General features: G+C 43.6%; 1 protein-coding gene across 1 annotated transcript; it reads left to right on the top strand.

Moving 5' to 3' along the window:
* The first annotated feature begins 3,198 nt into the window (after positions 1-3,198).
* EFHB (EF-hand domain family member B) lies at positions 3,199-16,261 on the top strand. The gene is made up of 13 exons (XM_078859979.1): positions 3,199-3,271; positions 5,210-5,272; positions 6,181-6,264; positions 7,316-7,496; positions 8,271-8,381; positions 9,087-9,201; positions 9,767-9,847; positions 9,991-10,058; positions 10,820-10,974; positions 12,438-12,645; positions 13,525-13,749; positions 14,717-14,898; positions 16,014-16,261. The coding sequence occupies exons 1-13, from the start codon at positions 3,209-3,211 to the stop codon at positions 16,152-16,154; spliced, it is 1,677 nt and encodes a 558-aa protein (XP_078716105.1). The 5' UTR covers positions 3,199-3,208; the 3' UTR covers positions 16,155-16,261.
* Positions 16,262-18,142: the final 1,881 nt, after the last annotated feature.

Below are 18,142 nucleotides of genomic sequence, written 5' to 3'. Positions count from 1 at the left end.
TTGTAATTGATGTGTCTACGACAAGAACCCATACGCGCGCGGTTCATCGAATGAGACTTGTTAACAGGACCCTGCGGGGTGGGCTGGTAGGAACGAATAACCAAAGAATATAAACAATGTATTATTACACTTGTTTAGCCAGGAAAGTCTCACTAAGTGTAAAGGTTTTTGTAGGGTCCTGCCAAGTGTTTGCAGTAGGGGGCGATGTTGCTACACCTAATCGGACGATACGAAGGGAGATTTTGAGGCCTAGTTCTAGGCTTTAGGCCTAGCTGTAGGCTTTAGGGCGCTGTGACTTAATTTTTAATTTAAATGTTTTAATTATTAATGTATAATTTAAATGTTTTAATTATTAATGTAAAAGCTTTAAATGTAAATGTTTCTATTTTAAAACATCAGGGAATGTAACATTGTTAAACATTAACTCCCTTTCACACACGCGGGGGTACGATACGAAGGGAGACTTTGAGGCCTAGTTCTAGGCTTTAGGCCTAGCTGTAGGCTTTAGGGCGCTGTGAGTTTTTTTATTTAATTTCAAAGTTTTAATTAAAAGCTCTCTCAGGGAATTATAAGGGAATGTTACACGTGTTTAGCCAGGAAAGCCTCATTAATTAAAATGTTTTAATTAAAAGCTATCTGAGGGAATTATAAGGGAATGTTACACTTGTTTAGCCAGGAAAGCCTCACAGAGTCTAAACGTTTTTGTAGGGTCATGCCAAGTGTTTTCAGTAGGGGGCGATGTTGCTACACGTAATCGGACATCGGACGGACGGACGGACGAAATAATCTATTGTAGGCTGGTCCACTTCGTTCCTACCAGTATCATTTACAGAACAGGACCCTGCGGGGTGGGCTGGTAGGAATAATAGTTAGTACCGGTACAGGGATATCGACCGGGTATAGAAGAGTTAAAGAAAAAATTACTGTATTCTAGTGTAACGTTAATTAAAAGTGTTTGTTTTGACAAGAAACGCTGTGAGATTTAAAGGCCCCCCAACACCACCCTCAACACCACCCCTCCCACCAGCCCTCACCACCCCCCACCACCCCCCACCACCACCCCCCACCACCACCACCCCACCACCCCCCACCACCACCTTCTGCACTAGGCCTCGCGAAGCCTGCCGCACTAGGCCTCGCGAAGCCTGCCGCACTAGGCCTCGCGCCGTGCTTTTCGTGCACAAATAAGGCGATTAAATGTATCTCGTCTCTGTGTTAATAAATGTTTCTTGTCTCTGTGTTAAAAAAACGTGCTGCGTTTCAATAAAGTAATTTTTTTTTAAAACGTGCTGCGTTTCAGTAAAGTAATTTTGAAGCGAAGTTTAAAGTTTTGCCGTGATGCGCCGGAAGCGACGGCCATCTTGTTTAATTCACAGATCGCAGGGGGAGCGGGCGGCCATCTTGTCGGACAGGGTCATGCCAAGTGTTTGCAGTAGGGGGCGATGTTGATACACGGACGGACGGACGGACGGACACATTAATCTATTGGTGGTCTGGTCCACTTCGTTCCTACCAGTAACAGGACCCTGCGGGGTGGGCTGGTAGGAATAATACTTAGTACCGGTACAGGGATATCGACCGGGTATAGAGGAGTTAAAGAAAAAATTACTGTATTCTAGTGTAACGTTAATTAAAAGTGTTTGTTTTGACAAGAAACGCTGTGAGATTTAAAGACCCCCCAACACCACCCTCAACACCACCCCTCCCACCAGCCCTCCCACCCCTCACCACCACCCCCCACCACCACCCCACCACCCCCCACCACCACCTTCTGCACTAGGCCTCGCGAAGCCTGCCGCACTAGGCCTCGCGAAGCCTGCCGCACTAGGCCTCGCGCCGTGCTTTTCGTGCACAAATAAGGCGATTAAATGTATCTCGTCTCTGTGTTAATAAATGTTTCTTGTCTCTGTGTTAAAAAAAACGTGCTGCGTTTCAGTAAAGTAATTTTTTTTTAAATAAACGTGCTGCGTTTCAGTAAAGTAATTTTGAAGCGAAGTTTAAAGTTTTGCCGTGATGCGCCGGAAGCGACGGCCATCTTGTTTAATTCACAGATCGCAGGGGGAGCGGGCGGCCATCTTGTCGGACAGGGTCATGCCAAGTGTTTGCAGTAGGGGGCGATGTTGATACACGGACGGACGGACGGACAAACGCGGACGGACGGACGGACAAACGCGGACGGACGGATGGACGGACGGACGCGGACGGACGGACGGACACATTAATCTATTGGTGGTCTGGTCCACTTCGTTCCTACCAGTATAACCAGTTTGTAACGATTGGCCGATGGCACTGTGTTTAAGTGTGAGACAAAAAACACACGGATAAGAGAACAAACGCAAGTTCGTGAGGCATCATATTTTTATTTTTGTATTTAATTTTATACCTACGTGACTTTACCGAAAGAACCATAGAGTATTTATCATTGCAGTCACGAAAACTTCAGATCTAGATCATATTGACTTTTTAAAAATCACGAATGGCGGATTGGCAGCCAAGTGATGGAACGCGTCCGAGAGGACACCCACCGTGGAGATGGAGCAATGGAAATCGTCGGTGTGCCGTGGGGAATATGACTGACCCGGGGCAACCAAAAAGAGATGACTACATTCCAACGCTTGTTTAAGCAATGGGGACAAACCCTACAAATACATATGTATGTATGAGTCTACACAATACGTATTTGAATTGTAAATGTAATCATGCAGCCCGATGCGGCCCAATAGCGCACACGTCAACTGAGAGAGAGGTGACAGTGAGTGAGTGAGTGGAGCCCAGGGTTTGCTTCGTTGCTGGAGCAACAAAAAAAACTCTTTAAAGAGTCACACGCAACCAGTCCACAAGCTGCTTGCTACAAAGAAGCCTGCTAAACGTCCCACCACTCCCAGCAATACTGTAACCTAATTCAGTTCTCGTGATTGTAATTGTCCGGGTTTTTTTGCTGTTGCTGAGTCCTCTTGGCCACAATGATTTATTGTACAGTAATGTTTTGCGTGGTCATGGTTGCATTTTAACATCAGCAGCTCACGGGTTATAGATTCCCAGATTGTCCTTGAATAACAAGAAACGTTTTGTCTGAATTGGCTCTTTACATGATGTTGGTTTCAAACGGCTCTTAACTGGTTATAAAGTACTTTTTTTTTACTACTGACCTCAACTACAGCATGTGCTGCGTGTGTGCATTTTTTTTTATAGAATGATAGACTCAACAATGTTTGACCTTCGACCCATTTACCAAGGAGAGTTCATTGACCGGACGCCAGGCATCAGAAGCGTGAGTAAAACAAGTTTGACTTCACATTTATGTAGAGTTAAACAAACACCCGTAAACACACATACTGGACCTGTATAAACAGGAATACAGTTTCAGTTCTAGTCTACCATCTATTAACACTGATTTACTCCGGTAACTCAGGCGTCTTATAACTTTAATCGCTACAATGGTGACTGCTCCCGTGAGCTTCACTCATTGATTCCTCCACACGTGTTGAGGACTCGGACACTTGACTGTTTCGTCTCGTCCACCACACTTCATCCAAACATCACACTGCAAGTCACCACACTTACCTTTCTCATTCGTCCCTCGCGCATTGCTCGGCCGAGGAATTCCCTCTTCTCATTTCCCCACGACTCTACTCATAAACTTGCTCAGTTCAAATAAATATGTTATCCACTTGCATAGTGATTTAAAAAAACAAAATCGTTCTGGCTCTAGTCCAAAGTCTGTCTACAGTCTATGTCTTGGATAAGCCGGGATTGTACGTACGGAGTTAAGGACTTGTCGAAAGAACTTGAAGGCACTTGCCTCCTGTGGGAATCGTTATCGAAAGGCTCATACCAAAGTAAAACTCATCCCAGTCACTGACACGAGCAAGCTAAATGGAACACAGCATCAGTGGGAGCTAGGAGATTCTCAAGTAATTTCTTTATGACAGATAACATGTGGCAGATAGGCAGCAGAGGGAGATGAGTGTTTGATGCCCTATGTAATACCGTTAATTTAATGGCCCCTGTAATATCTACATTCGTGCGGAACATGTATTGCACGGTCTACAAGGATTTGAAGAGGAATATAAGGGCTTTTCCACGGACCCAGATATATTTCTCAGACAATTCTAAGTCAGCCTAGGTCTATCTAAACTGCGCAGTGTACTGTAATACATGCCACCAAATCTCGGTACAAAATAAAATCCCGCCACCCAAACACAGATGCCAATTCCACGACTGTGACAAAATCCCAGAGGAATTTCTCGAGGATACTCCAGTGAATACATTAGCTCCCTGAGACGCTTTTTTTTATTTAGATAGATATGATTTCTCCCCACTCCACTTTAAATGCAACGCGGCGTGGTTTAGAAAATAGGCCCTTGTCTCACCTCTTCAGTGGTAACACAGCAATATAAACAGGGTTGGGGCAGTGGCTTCGTGGTTAACGCACTGCGATAAGAACCCTGCAACCTGGGATCGGTTCCCAATGATGGCAAACATCAGAAGCGAGAGCCATATCTAAACCAGTCCTGCACACACTCTCAATCGTTCCCTTATCAATCCGCAATTACCAACGTGGTGAAGTATGGTCAAAGAGGCTGTATGTCGACCGCACCTCCGATTAGCACGGTTGGCTACGTACGCTGCGAAAGCAGTTCAGCATACATTATTAGGTTAATAGTAATAGGTTTTTACCCTTTTAACTGGTACAAAATCTGACACCTTTATACAAGGCATCATGTTTGCAATAACCTCAACACAAGAAGTCAAAATGCAAACAAAAAAGAAACAACTCTGATGATGATAATGATATGCACTGTCCTTGAAGTTGATTGGTCCACACCCGAGACAGCTTTCTTTAGAGCCTAGTCTCCATTGGTGTTGGACCAGATGACGCCAATTATTAGGTTAATTTTAATTTGTAACTCATCAAAATTAATACAAGCTTAAGATGCTGTACATGAGTTGGCATGTAAAAGGAGGAATGAAACGACGACGATGATGATGAGGAGGTGGACAGGGAGGTGTATAGCACATCCAACAGTAAAAATAAAGTGGAAGAGGAGAAGGTTTTTTGAGCAAGAACTTCAACAGACAGTCAGCAGCGCAGGAGGAAAGTTCCAGACAGCAAGGGCAGCTGAGGACAAGGAGCAAATGCCCATTAATTTGTTGCAGCATTTACCCCCATGGAAGGATACGATGCGTATTTGGGTTTGCGTTACAGGCAGGGAAGTTTCGTCCTGCAGGAGACCGCGCCTCGCAGTGCCTAAACCACTCGGATGCACAAGTAGGTGTCTCAGTAAAACATGAGTGCATTAATGCATTTCCCTAAACGATTAATTGTGTGGATTGTAGCAGTAGTAGGTTTTTACCCTTTTAAACTGGTACAAAACTGACACCTTTATTCAAGGCATCATGTTTGCAATAACCACAACACAAGTAGTCAAAAAAGCTAACAAAAAGAAGCAACTCTGATAATGATAATGATATGCACTGTTCTTGAAGTTGATTAATCGTTTAGGGAAATGCATTAATGCACTCAAAAGAGATCTCATAGAGTGTGTGGATTGTGTTTGTTGACATTAAGTGATCGATGGTCTGTGGTCTACAAGATCTGGAGCTGCCCGATTTTGGAACTTCATAATTTCCTCCCACAAGTCGAACACTTATTAATGTAATTGGCCAAACATCCCAGTGCAGGACCCTTCCGAGAAATGATCTTGAGACTTAATGACTCTCTTCTGGATAACAAATGGCATTATTATTTGAAACAATTGCATTGCATTACCTTAATTAGTAAATTATTAAGCCAAACATAATTTCTAGCATTTTATTTTTAAAAAATCTATACCACCACATGTGATCTTGTGAAGTGAAGAATGTACTCTACTGTACAGGTTTCCCTCGCTTTATGCGGTAGATGCGTTCCAAAGTAAGGGGGCGCACAAAACGAAACCGCACGAGACAGCTGCCCGCTGAGCAGCACGTACATATACACAATGTTGTTTCACGTTTGACCGCATAACCTCACACGAGTGAATTCAAATCGCATAGAGCGAATTTTGGGTCGAAATAGATTCGCCGCGTATACGCGAAATCGCACAAACCGAGCCCGCATAAAACGATTTAACCCTTCTAATGAATGCCTTCGGCTGTCATGGTTGCCCATTGAAAGCGCGTGTTTGCGTGGCTAAGGTAAACGCGCCACTCGGGGTTCGTGTAAATTCCAGCGTGGCATCTTCACTGGTGCACGGCGTCCGCTCAAGGCCATCGCTGAGCGTGAGTACTGTTTTTCCTATTGGCGGCAGGTTTTTGTTGGTGCGTGGTTTGTGACAAGTGTCTCTTTAGCTTCTTGGTGAGGGCAGTGCATTGAATTAAATAATTCCAATGTGGATTTTGAAATCGAATACACTTTTCCAGAATCTGAATAATAGTTTGTATGTGATCGACAGTTGAGAAATCTTTCTTAAACTCTGCTCGCTTCTGTTTGTTGGTTGGCCTCCCAATAAAAAAAAAATGATTCTGTCAATAATAAGAATAACAACAGATATCCAGAGAGAAGATGGAGCAATGAATTCAGCCCACTTGCAGGTTCAAGGTGGACTGTTACATCGCTGGATCTTGAAAGATGATGTCGGCTAGGGAAAACCATATTTCAGCTGTGTATTAATCATGGCTGGCTGATGATAATGATATTTGAAAAATAGCATCACCAGGGTTTAATTTATCACTGAATATGTCCTTGGTCATAGCACCTATGATTACCACCGTTGGCTACGTATGATGCGAAATAAGTTCAACATACCTACATACAAGAGGTACCCTCGGTGTGGTGTGCTGGGTGTATAGATTTTTTTCCAGATTACCAACCAATTCAAACCCATCTGAATGTAAGCCTTGAGCATCATCATTATTCTTTGCATGTTTCACAGTGTCAAAACTATGATATTTATAGCACACGTAATTGGGGAAAAAATGTTGAAACTTTTCTAAACTCGGACCTTTGTTCTCAAAATAGTATTAAAACTATTAGTGGTAAAATCTTTTCAGCAGTTTTTAATTGGCTCTGGAAAAGTTTCCATTATGCATTGCATCGTTTTTTAAATCTTGAATTGAAAGTAAGATAAACTCTCTCCAGCAACTGACCAGGTGATGCCAAGTAACTATGTCATCCTGCACAGCTCTCAGTTAACCGGCACAAACTTAGTGATTGATTTGGTCATGGATAGCGCAGGGGAGAGGGTGTGTCTTGGCTGCAACGTCGGTATGAATCAGAGTCGCGAGTGAGTGAGGATGTGCGCTGGCACCTTGCTGTTCCACGCTGTGCCAGGTCGGCGAGCTACTGAGCCCGCGGCCGAGTAGCACCCTCCATCAGAGGTCACTGGAGCAGAGGGAAGGCTTCTGGTGGGGTGGTGCACGTGCCCCATTGGGTCGCTCGTCACAAAGAGGACCAGGGCTGCCCACCGGCTTGCACCCCTACACCACCACCTTCGGGCGGTCCACTGCCTCTGGTAATGCTAAAGCAGGCCTGGCCTTTAATGGAGTTCACTGCCGTCAGTCTTGAGCCTTCAAAGTTCTGTACGATGAAGCAGTATCAGAAGGGGCTCACATTTTGAGGAATAGTTTCGGTGTCGCTGATAGATCGGAGGAGGCACTAATAGACACAGCCATACCGAGAGGTACACTGAACGTGGCGTGCGAGGCGCAGATATATTTTCCATGTCACCAACCCGGACAGACCTAGCTGAAATGAAGCCCTGAGTATTTAGGGCCACTTTGAGTAGAATAGTGAGAGCACTGCCACAGTACATGATACTGTTCGTTATCCGGCCACGGCTAACACCAATATCGAAAAATATTTGATATCAGCTCTGTCCCCTCCAAATCGCACACCAACTCACACCGACCAGCTTGATGAAGTATGGTCAAATAACCCAATGACCGATACGGCATGGGGAGGCCATAATCCAACAGTGGATTGACAAACAGCAGTACAGTATTACAATTGATCACTATAATCTTGCTGCTACAGATTACGTCTGCCAAGATGTGTTAACACTTAAACATTTACTTTGGTTAAAACATTTTGCACTCAAAGCGGTAACTGAGGTGTATAATAGATCTTTGAAACTTGAACTGTATACTTTCACACCATTGTGCAGTGTCAGTCTTAACGATGTTTTGTCACACACACACACAGCTGACCTGCATCTAACACTGTTGGAGTCACATGTGTAGCAATCTCCATTGAATTTGTCTTTAAAAAATATATACTTTTTCCTCAGAATTCTCAGCTGGCGAAGTCATAAACCCCCCAAAATCCTGGGACAAGGTGGACAGTGAATATCAGAAAGGTCATGACCTGTACGTTCGGACTCACAATTCCTACCACGTCGGTGAGCTCTCCACAAAACAATACGGAGCATTTTTGGTTAACCCGAAATACGTTTTGCGTCTGATTTTGCTTGGTTTAACACGTAGGCTTTCGCGACCAATAACACATAGGCTTTCGCGACCAATATCATCCATAATAGAGGTTTTTTGGATTAGATCGCGTAAATATATAAATGTGTCATTTAAACCCGCCACCACCCGACACAGCCAACTAGTAAGGGTTGTCACGTAAATTGGCATGTTCTGTTTACGTGACAACTAGTTGGCTGTGTCTGGTGTGGCGGGTTTAACGACACATTTATATATTTACGCTATCTAACACAAAAAAACCTATATTATGGACTTTGCTTGCCTAGAATGTGTCAAAAAGAACCTTTGCTTTGGCTGTTATTTGCAAACGAGAATTGTATATTCCAGTTATAATTTCAATTAAAAAATTATAGCGATCTCCATTGAATTTGAGTACGTAATGAAATTGTTTATCAGGTTTAAACAACACCGAGCCTTGAATGTGAAGCAGCAACCTTTAACGTTTTGAAGCCATTTACGGACAAGTTTGTTGGAGAATACTCGTGTGGACCCTGTGTGGGGTAGTCGTGACTAATTTTACGTGACCTCAGTATTAACCATTGTTTGCTCCTGAAGCTCTACATTTATCCATGTAAGATCGAAATGGGATCGCGAGGGTTATGCGTCTTTGTGCCCAGGCGAGGTTATCGATCGTGGCTATGACTGGAGCTGCTTTGGCCGAGACTGCAGATTCGGCAGAGCCACGCCTCATCATGCAGATGGAAGGAGTGTGGCCCAGGCACAGACGTGGATGTATGAACCCCAATCACCCACTCTGAAATTCATCACGACTGAACACAAGCTGTACACAATTTTAGCGTTTCAGAAAAAAAATATGGGTGAATGGTTTTAATGCTGCTTCAGCTTATAATTATTAGGCAAGTAGTTAATTCATTAGATTTTCTTCCAAATGAATTTTGTCTTGGTAGCAAATGTCAAGGCGGACAAGCAGCACAGCGGTTAGTACACTGTGCTATGAATCCAGTGACATGAGTTTGATTCCTGGCCACATCTATCTCCAGTGGTGAGTGATATCTGACCCGCTTCTCTGTGCTGTCCCACCCTATTGTGCTGAAGTATGGTCAAATAAACCCCCATAACTGACATAGCGTGATGATGTCTTTATTCCATCGTGGATTGACAAACGGCTGTAAACAAAATATATCAATTTGTCAGACAAATACGTACACTTGTGAGCAGGTTTAGACTTTTACTGAGTCGTCCAATGATAAAAGATATAAGAAATTGAGATTGCGGTAAAATAGTATTTATTGCAATGAATGGTGTTTTTCTGAAGCGCTTTGTTTTTACTTCTCAGACAAAATACATCGCAGCAGCTGAAGCGACTGGAGGACTTCAGGAGGAGAACTCGGCCAAAGTTGGGGAAAGTCCTCGATCCGTACGGAGGGGTTTGCTCCAGGGCTGTTGGTTGTTGATCGTATTTGTTGGAATTGCATCATCGCGGCAGGTGCTACATTCGTTGACAGTCCACCACTCACAATAGAATGTTATCTCTTATAGATGTACGTCTCTTCTTCACAGAATCGCAGACACCTTGGATGTGCTACCAGACCACACGTTTGGTCTGCCGGTTGAACCTGACAAATATGGTAAATTGAAAGTAGTGCCACCTTATCTTCAGATGTTAAATATAGCATTTTGATAAGTTATATAGTTAATACATATTAAAATGTATTTCTTAGTTGCCACAAATATATATTTCATTGAAATAACTTAGCTTGCTAGGCCATACGGTATATGGGAGAGTATAAAAAAACATCAGTTTTTGTACTCGTGCTTGGGCTGTATGTGCACTAGGTGTACAGTAGGGGGCGTTTCAGATGCACAGATGCATTCATATAATTTTGTCACCAGCAGATCCTGAATTACATCCAACCGTAATGTTGGTTTAGTGTCATAGTTCATCATTGCATTTTAGTAAAACAATCCTGTGTTTGTCTTTTAATGGTCTGGACAGTTTGAAGTGATTTTATTCAATCACCAGTGCTGTAGAAGAACATCAAATGTCCCCGTGTAGCCAGGACAGTCCGAATTTTAGAAAAGCTGACCAGGTGTCCTCTCTTCTGTGGACCTTGGGTTCTTTGTCTCAGTTTCAAATGTTCTGGCTTCATGGTTAGTACGAGAAAATGGTGGGGCTACCCGAGTAAGTGGGTGAGGTCATCAAACAAGTTAGGTGGTGCCTATGAGCAGCACGATGGGGCTGATGTCAGAGTGGGGATTCCACTCACTGGGTGGGGCTAGTGGTTGAGTGGATGCAGCAATGAAAATTTGCCCAATTGAGCCTCCCAGAAACGAGGCAACCTTGTGTAGATCACATTGACCATGACGCATGGTTGTCTTGGTTCTCCAGGAGCCGGGGACCTCGTGCACGGGCGTCCCCGGCATGAGTGGCTGCGTGGCTCTGAGGGCCAGCGCGCCCTTTTAGCCGCCGTTCGGCACTGCCTCAAGGTGGCCAACTACAACAGCTTCCCAAGCCTACTGGATGCTTTCTGCCACTACGATAGGGTGTGCGCGCTTCCCCTCATCCCACGACGCACCGTGATGGGTTCCTTTTTAAATCCTTTATATTAAGTTCGTTTGCTTGCTTACGACCATGCAAATCTTTCGGTCGTTTTTTAACCCACTTCCCGTGATCCAATCGAGCTGACATTTTCCACACAGACTCGTTGTGCGTGACAATTAATGTTCGTGAATTTGTTTTCCAAAATGTTACACTTTTTAGGACAAAAATATTATATTTAATTACCAATTGCTTAATGGTGCAATGCAATCATCTGACCCATAGGTGGCAGCCATCTCAAGCCAGAGGACGAGAGGACTCTAGCCGCCACGCATATAAAGGATTTATAGTGAAAAACTTTTTTTTACGGGTTATACTTGTTTAACGGTTTCCAACTAAGGTAGAATACGTCTGTCCATCCGTAATGGTGGGACGACACTGTAACTGTCATCGAGACAATCCAAAGCGAACCAAATTGTCATGTAAAGTTGTGTTGCTAAGCCTAGCTATCGAAAACTGACCACATTCATCAATGGGGTCCCCAAAAACTTAGAGACACGAGCTATTGAAAAATGTACTACAGTATTTGCAAATACTGTATTTGCAAATACTGTATCCATATTATCTTTCCCTGACAGCTAAGCGTTGGCTTGCAGCCTGTTAATATATACTTCTCAGGACTTCTGAGTATGTTGGAAAGTGTTAAGTAAACCATGCATGTGTCATTTTCATAACTTTTTTTATTTACCCAGAAAATCCCACCTAATTGTCCAAGAATCGTGTTTTAATTGGAGCCCTTTCTTGAAATGTCTATTTCATAATTACGATGTTTCTGTTTGATTGTTTGCATGTGCAATGAGTAAGAGAAAATGCATATATATATACGTAAAAATAATGCTCAAACTCCCAAATTTGTATCACAGCCATACTTATTATATGACCTCCTACAGGCCCCACTTTGGTACCCTGAAGATGAATATTTTATACCCATAATCACACTAGAACACAGGAAGAGGAACACATGAATTACAGGACATACTGAATTGCTTGGGAAGGTCTTCATCCACCATTGGATAGATCATGGCTAATGATGAAAACAAATATATTCATGTGTGTGTGATCCATCAACCGCACCCAATCTCTGAGTAGCCAGATTGCAGACATGCATCACCACCATATCCACAATATACTGTAACCAGTCGTACATTTGTCACTAGTTTGCCTGCCACTTGCTGACACAAAATTCCACAACTTCTTGGAGTAGAGCCAGGGCTTAATTTAAGCTATGTATGTCTGTGTCTTTGACCCAAGAAATATTTCCACACCTGGCACACCACATTCATTGTTATCTTTCGCTAAAGCTGTGACTACTTTTCACGCGCCTAATTCAGTCTACCAGCGATCTGGGAAATATTCAGTGAGAAATTAGTCTCGCGCATAACCTTGCATGTGTTTTTTTCCTGTGCAGAACGGTGACGGAAAAATTGACGCAAAGGAGCTGCAGGTTGTGTGCTCGGAGCTTCACCTCCCCGTGGAGCCCGCGCTGCTCCAGGATCTTGTCAGATACTGTGATGTGGACCGGGATGGTTTCATCAACTACCTGGAATTTGCAAACTTCCTCAACTGGAAGCAAGCGCTGCCGCTTAGTCCACAGGGGAAAAGAGCGGTCAACGGTGGTGCATGTCCCCAACTTTACATTGCCACTGTTTATCATAATGAAACATGGTAGCATCACACACATGGTTTCATCCAGGGCTTGATTTCTCACTGAATATTTTCGAGATCACTGGTAGAATGGGATCGGCACGTGACTAGCAGTCACAGCCATATCGAGATATATACTAGATGTGGTGTGCCGAAATATTTTTTGAGTCAACGACCCAGACAGACGCAGCTAAAATTGAATCCACAGATTGATCTTCATGTGGAATTGCCGATGCAGCTTTGGCTGCACTAATTACAAGAACAAATTAAACAAGATGTAGCAGGATCTTTATTGAATTGCTTGAGTTGTACCAATATTTGTTCATTTTCGAATAAATTTGTTTAATAATACAAAATATAATTATTTTGTTTGGCTTGTGTCTGTAAAGAATTTACAAAGGTTGGAAATACTTTTTCATCATGATCAATAACAAAGTTGCCTTATAATGAAAAACATAATCTATGCTTTTGGCCAAACATCTTTTTTCTGCTGAAAAATGGCCTGCGTTTCTCACGCCATTGCCAACAAAGTTTGTGTTCATGACGAATATGCGTTTTGGCCTGTGTTTTGACACCACTGTGAGTGCAGTTCCCGAAATACGTCAACATTTTATGTGAAATGTTTTTCGTTCATAAATTCATCCAATGATAAAAGGTAACAAAAAATATAAAGGTGCAAACGTGCAATGCTTATGTCACTACTGGCAGAAGGGCCTCCACTAGACGAAGCCCTAGGGAGGCCCTTGAGAGGGTTTTTGGTATACTCTTCCATGCTGACAAGATATGTTGGGCAGAGGTACGGTAATCTAATGATATGTCAGTTTGAATAATACTTATTTATTTATCTTCAGCAGACGAGCGGAACGTAGCTGCCTCGATGGAGTCTACTCATGGAAGAGACAACAGGGGCAAGAGCAGCATGGGACTGATTGAGCCACGGGGCCTTGCGCCCAGGGCCCCGAACGTCCCATCGTTCACTCCTCTCAATCTCACGAAGCAGGTGGACAGGATGCACGGGCGTTACTGCACCTCGTCCTCCCTCGTGAATTCCGCCATAGGCAGGGCATCATCTGCAGGTATGTGAAGACATCTGCCAATGCTACAGTATTCTGTGCCTGCCACGTAGATATACGCCTTCTCTGGCAGAACAGCAAGTAAAATAGGAATGCAATTTTTTTTATGATGAATAAATGTTTTACTTGAAAAGAAATGCAATTTTACTAGTCGAATGTTAATATTAATGTATTTTTGCACAAGCAAGCCTCGTTGAGTGTTAAGGTTGTACACTAACGAGCATATTGCTTTAGATGTTGGCCACCTATATTGATTGCGTGTGGAAAGAATTGGGTGTTCCCATTCAAAACCAATGCATGCAAGGGAGGAAAACTTACACTCCACATAGTTCACTGACCTACTTTTTGTGTACTGTATCTGAGTGTTTCACACGATCTTAACCAGTTGCACTTACAAGTTATCAGATCAGGGTATCATCACACCCAGCATGTGATGGAACACAGTATTGTACTGATGAATCTTGTTTGGGATGTTTCCTTCCCACCACAGGGAAGCTGTATGTAGAACTTCTCTCCCACCATATGTAGCCAACCGTATTAATCGGAGGTGCAAAGTTGTCATAGTGCAATGGTTATAACTATCCTGAGGTCACTGGTTTGTTCTCCCAAGAACGGCACAAGATTCTTAAATTCTCCCACCTCTGTCCACTCAGCAGTATAAATGTGTTCTAGATTTGAAGCTTTCGTGACTGCAAGGATTCATACTCTTAGGTTTTTTCGGTAAAGTCACGTAGGTAATGGGTCCACCGTAGTCGATCGGTAGGCCGTGAGTGGTAAAGTGTGTGTACTCCCACAACTTACAAGACATTTGGCCAGTGTGGAAGAGTAGGCCAAAATGCTCTCTAGAGTGGATGTTTAGAGCGCCCTCTAGTGGAGGCCATTTTCGCCAGCAAATGTGTGAGCAAATGCAGGGCTCCACCTTTACTTACCCACACACCCACCTGCCGTTCTTCTCTGCCCCATACCCCAGGTTGGCACACTTTTGGCGTTCCATCTGTCCGCACTGACTTGCCAGCACCACGGGTGCGCCACTTTGGAGACAGGACCAACTACGGTGAAGAGTCGGACGTGGCTGGGCTCCTTAACCCATCTGTGTATGCCCTTCACGGGGTCTACGAAGCTGACTTCCTCACCCCGCGCAACCCCAACCAGGTCAGCTGCCTGGCACCAATCCACAGCCACTCACGCTCCTTCACTATTGTGAATGATTTATAATATAACCACTCAGCTCTTAGAAGACTTTATATACATGTACAGTACACGAACAGCCCTTTTGTCAATACACTGCCAGATGAAGGCTTCCTTTGTGGGGGGTTATTTTACCACATTTCACCACTTTATGGTGAATTTGGTTGGAAGGTGGGGGGCATAGAAGTAGGAGCTTATAAGTACACTCGAGGTTGTTCGGGGGCGCCTATGGCGCCCCTCACAACCATTTACGGCCTTCGGCCAGGAAAGTCACGAAAACAATTCCACACGAACGACGAATTCACGCAAGCACCCGATGCTCCGTTCTGAAGTTTTAAAATGAAACATCTTTGAATTGTATGATGTTTTGAATTAGATAATTTTATTTCTTCATTAAAAGCTTTTATCATTTTACATCTGAAAGACTTAATTGAAAACGACATTTCGTGTGAATTTTCTCTCGTCGTTAAGTAGATGGCCTTGCTGGGCATTCGGTTAGATGCGGGCTTTCACCTGTTTGGGATTGCGGGATCGAGATAAGGCGACATAGAGCTGGCCGTGCGAGAAGACCGCCGTCTGCAGATCGATTCCAATGTAATTGAACGTCTGTCCCTGAGCCTCCATTTGTCATGCAGGGGGCGCGTATGTTTGCAGCGCCCCCTGCATGAAAACGACGGACAGTGCTGCGTTAATCACAGATAGATAAAGGTGTGCGCTTATATAAGAGAATTGGGTTTTTCTGCATTGCCATCTACTATCCACCACATATACTCAAAGGCACTTTTGACAACCTGTGTGTGCGTGGTGATCACTCACCCAAACACTATCCAGACTCAACCCAAAATAGTTTCTGAAATTTGATGCATTCCGGGTGATTTGGTCACAGGCTAGCAAAGTGCATATCCACGTGATGTTAATTAAGGGTTCGCATGACAGCAAAAAAAATATTCTCCGAATTAGCACAATTGCTGTCAAATCTATGATGCTGTCGTCTGGGCTCGGGATAGATACGGTAATTGGCCACAGAAGGATATGGTCTTGGTACAGCGACTGGCTTTAACCGTCTCCCCTCCTGGCAGATCCAGCAGATCCTGCGCAACGCTGGGGTGGAGCTTAGTGACGGCGCTTTTGAAGATGCGTGGACCACGGCCGCAGCGCAGGACCCACGGAGAGAAGTGTCTGTCGAGAGCTTCCGTAGGGCCCTGGGCACGGCCAGCTAGGCAGGGTTGTTGTGAGGATGTGCCAAAACCTACTCGCCGTCAAAGAGTGACATTGTCACGAAATTGTGTAACGCCCTAGCACGATGACACTTTTGCAAACATGCACGAATAAAACAAGTTTTCCCCTTGTGCAAGGAATGTTTGAATAATAAAATGAAGCTAATTAAAGTGGCATTAGCTGCATACGTTATTTGTCATATGGCGTGGTATAATAATTGAAGACTGGAAATCCGTACACTTTTATCTAAAAAAAAAACCCCAAAAAGTTGTCAAAGTGTTGTGTAGTGACGATGTATTTGATAGGATTTTTTTGTTGCAACAACATTAGTGCTAAAATGCAGCAATTATGGGTCATTAATTTTTTTTAATGCATTAGCTTTATAAATGTTGTGACCGTAGCCCTCGCTACTGTAAAAGTTTTAGAGTGCACAATGCACTCATCAACGCATTGTACTCATCATCTGTGCTTGCCTTTCATGCATAAGTCTTGGGGGCCACCATTAGTGGAAGCAATAAACAATATTGGCATATTCTACACATACACTGGCACTCACATGAACAATTTATTGTTACAACACAATTACTCAGATTTGTTTGTAGTTTGTGCGCATGAATCATTTACGGTTTGTTTTATTAAGTCTCCCTTTGTGTTTACTGTATCCAAATATACCCTTGTGATGTGAAATAGAAAAACACCATAAACTAGAGGACGGCTGCTTGCGTTGTGGCCGAAACGTCGTGATAATTGTATCTTATTATGTTTAATTTTTATTATTTTATTATTTCCCTTCTACGTGACTTTACCGAAAGAACCAAGAATATGAATCCATGCAGTCACGAAAGCTTTAAATCGAAATTTAAAAATTGTTTGGCAATTTTTGTGGCCTATGGTTTCAATGAAGTGAATACAGTGAGATGCATTGTGATGAAGTGAACAGTGCAATTGAACTCCTATAATTTCATTCTTATTCCACTTGTACTTCTTAATTCTTCTTGTTCTGGTGTAAATGGCGAGATTATTTGTTCAAAAACTAACTTGAATATCGAGGTTCGTGAGCTACATGACGGCTTGGGGTGTGGTTTCTTCAATACACTCAGAGGGTTCCTGTGAAGTGTCGCTTTGGGCAAGCGATGATGATGTGTTCCATTGCTTGGTTACTACTATCTCCACCGTCACATTGTGGACTAGCTGTGACCCTCCACCCGTGAAGTAAAGAGATCCAGCGTCCGGTTGCGGTGCGGAATCGGTTAGTTGCGAACCATAGTTTTCCGGGCGAAGCAGGTCAAATCCTTTCAGCTGTCATGTTGTGTCTGCAACACCAAGGTGTGAGTTGCAAAGCTCAGCACTCTTCCACACAGAAGGATCGATTTGTCGAGCGCCCATGTGCGGTCTCAGAGTGGTTCTTCGGGACTTGAGATGGGGCCAAGGAGGGTTCTTGAGCTCCTCCTGAAAGAGCAAGGCTCGGGTTTAATTCGTTTTACGTGAGAGATGTCGGAGAAAGTTTTGGGGCATCTCTGCAGATAACCAGCAGCGTGATATGGGCGAGGACGGGAAGCCATGCAGTTGATGTTGCTTTACAATATAAAGGTGGTACAGTATATATATATTTCACATTCACATTACCCTTTCTCTCTTGGCGTGACAATTGTCCGCTCATAATTTAAAACCGATCTCACCTCCATCCACAATGTTACTTTTTCATCGCTTCTCAGTGTGGTCAAAACCTCCATAATCAAAATGGCATGGGCATGCCTTCATACAGCAGTGGATTAACAAAGAGCTGTAACTTATAACTTTGTCAATTATTTAATTACAGTCATATATTCACAATATACTGTTAACACTTCCGACTGCTGTATATATGTAGAGGTGTAATTGTGTATGGGAGCGGACGGTAAACAAACACAAGGGGCGTGGTTAGGGCCGTACACATAGGAGGTGGTCACACCGACGTCCGCACCTGCATCCCCCACGGGCCCCTCCCGGG

The sequence above is a fragment of the Lampetra fluviatilis genome, chromosome 10 (genome assembly GCF_964198595.1).
Source record: "Lampetra fluviatilis chromosome 10, kcLamFluv1.1, whole genome shotgun sequence".
NCBI classification, from domain to species: domain Eukaryota; kingdom Metazoa; phylum Chordata; class Hyperoartia; order Petromyzontiformes; family Petromyzontidae; genus Lampetra; species Lampetra fluviatilis.
This window is presented reverse-complemented; position numbering and strand designations above follow the sequence as displayed.

What these genes read in the sequence shown, in the direction of transcription:
- EFHB (XM_078859979.1), top strand. Translation starts at nt 3,209, where the DNA reads ATGTTTGACCTTCGACCCATTTACCAAGGAGAGTTCATTGACCGGACG. An exon ending in CTTTCTGCCACTACGATAGG is followed by an intron (nt 10,975 to 12,437) that starts GTGTGCGCGCTT and finishes TTTCCTGTGCAG; the next exon opens with AACGGTGACGGAAAAATTGA. An exon ending in GAAAAGAGCGGTCAACGGTG is followed by an intron (nt 12,646 to 13,524) that starts GTGCATGTCCCC and finishes ATTTATCTTCAG; the next exon opens with CAGACGAGCGGAACGTAGCT.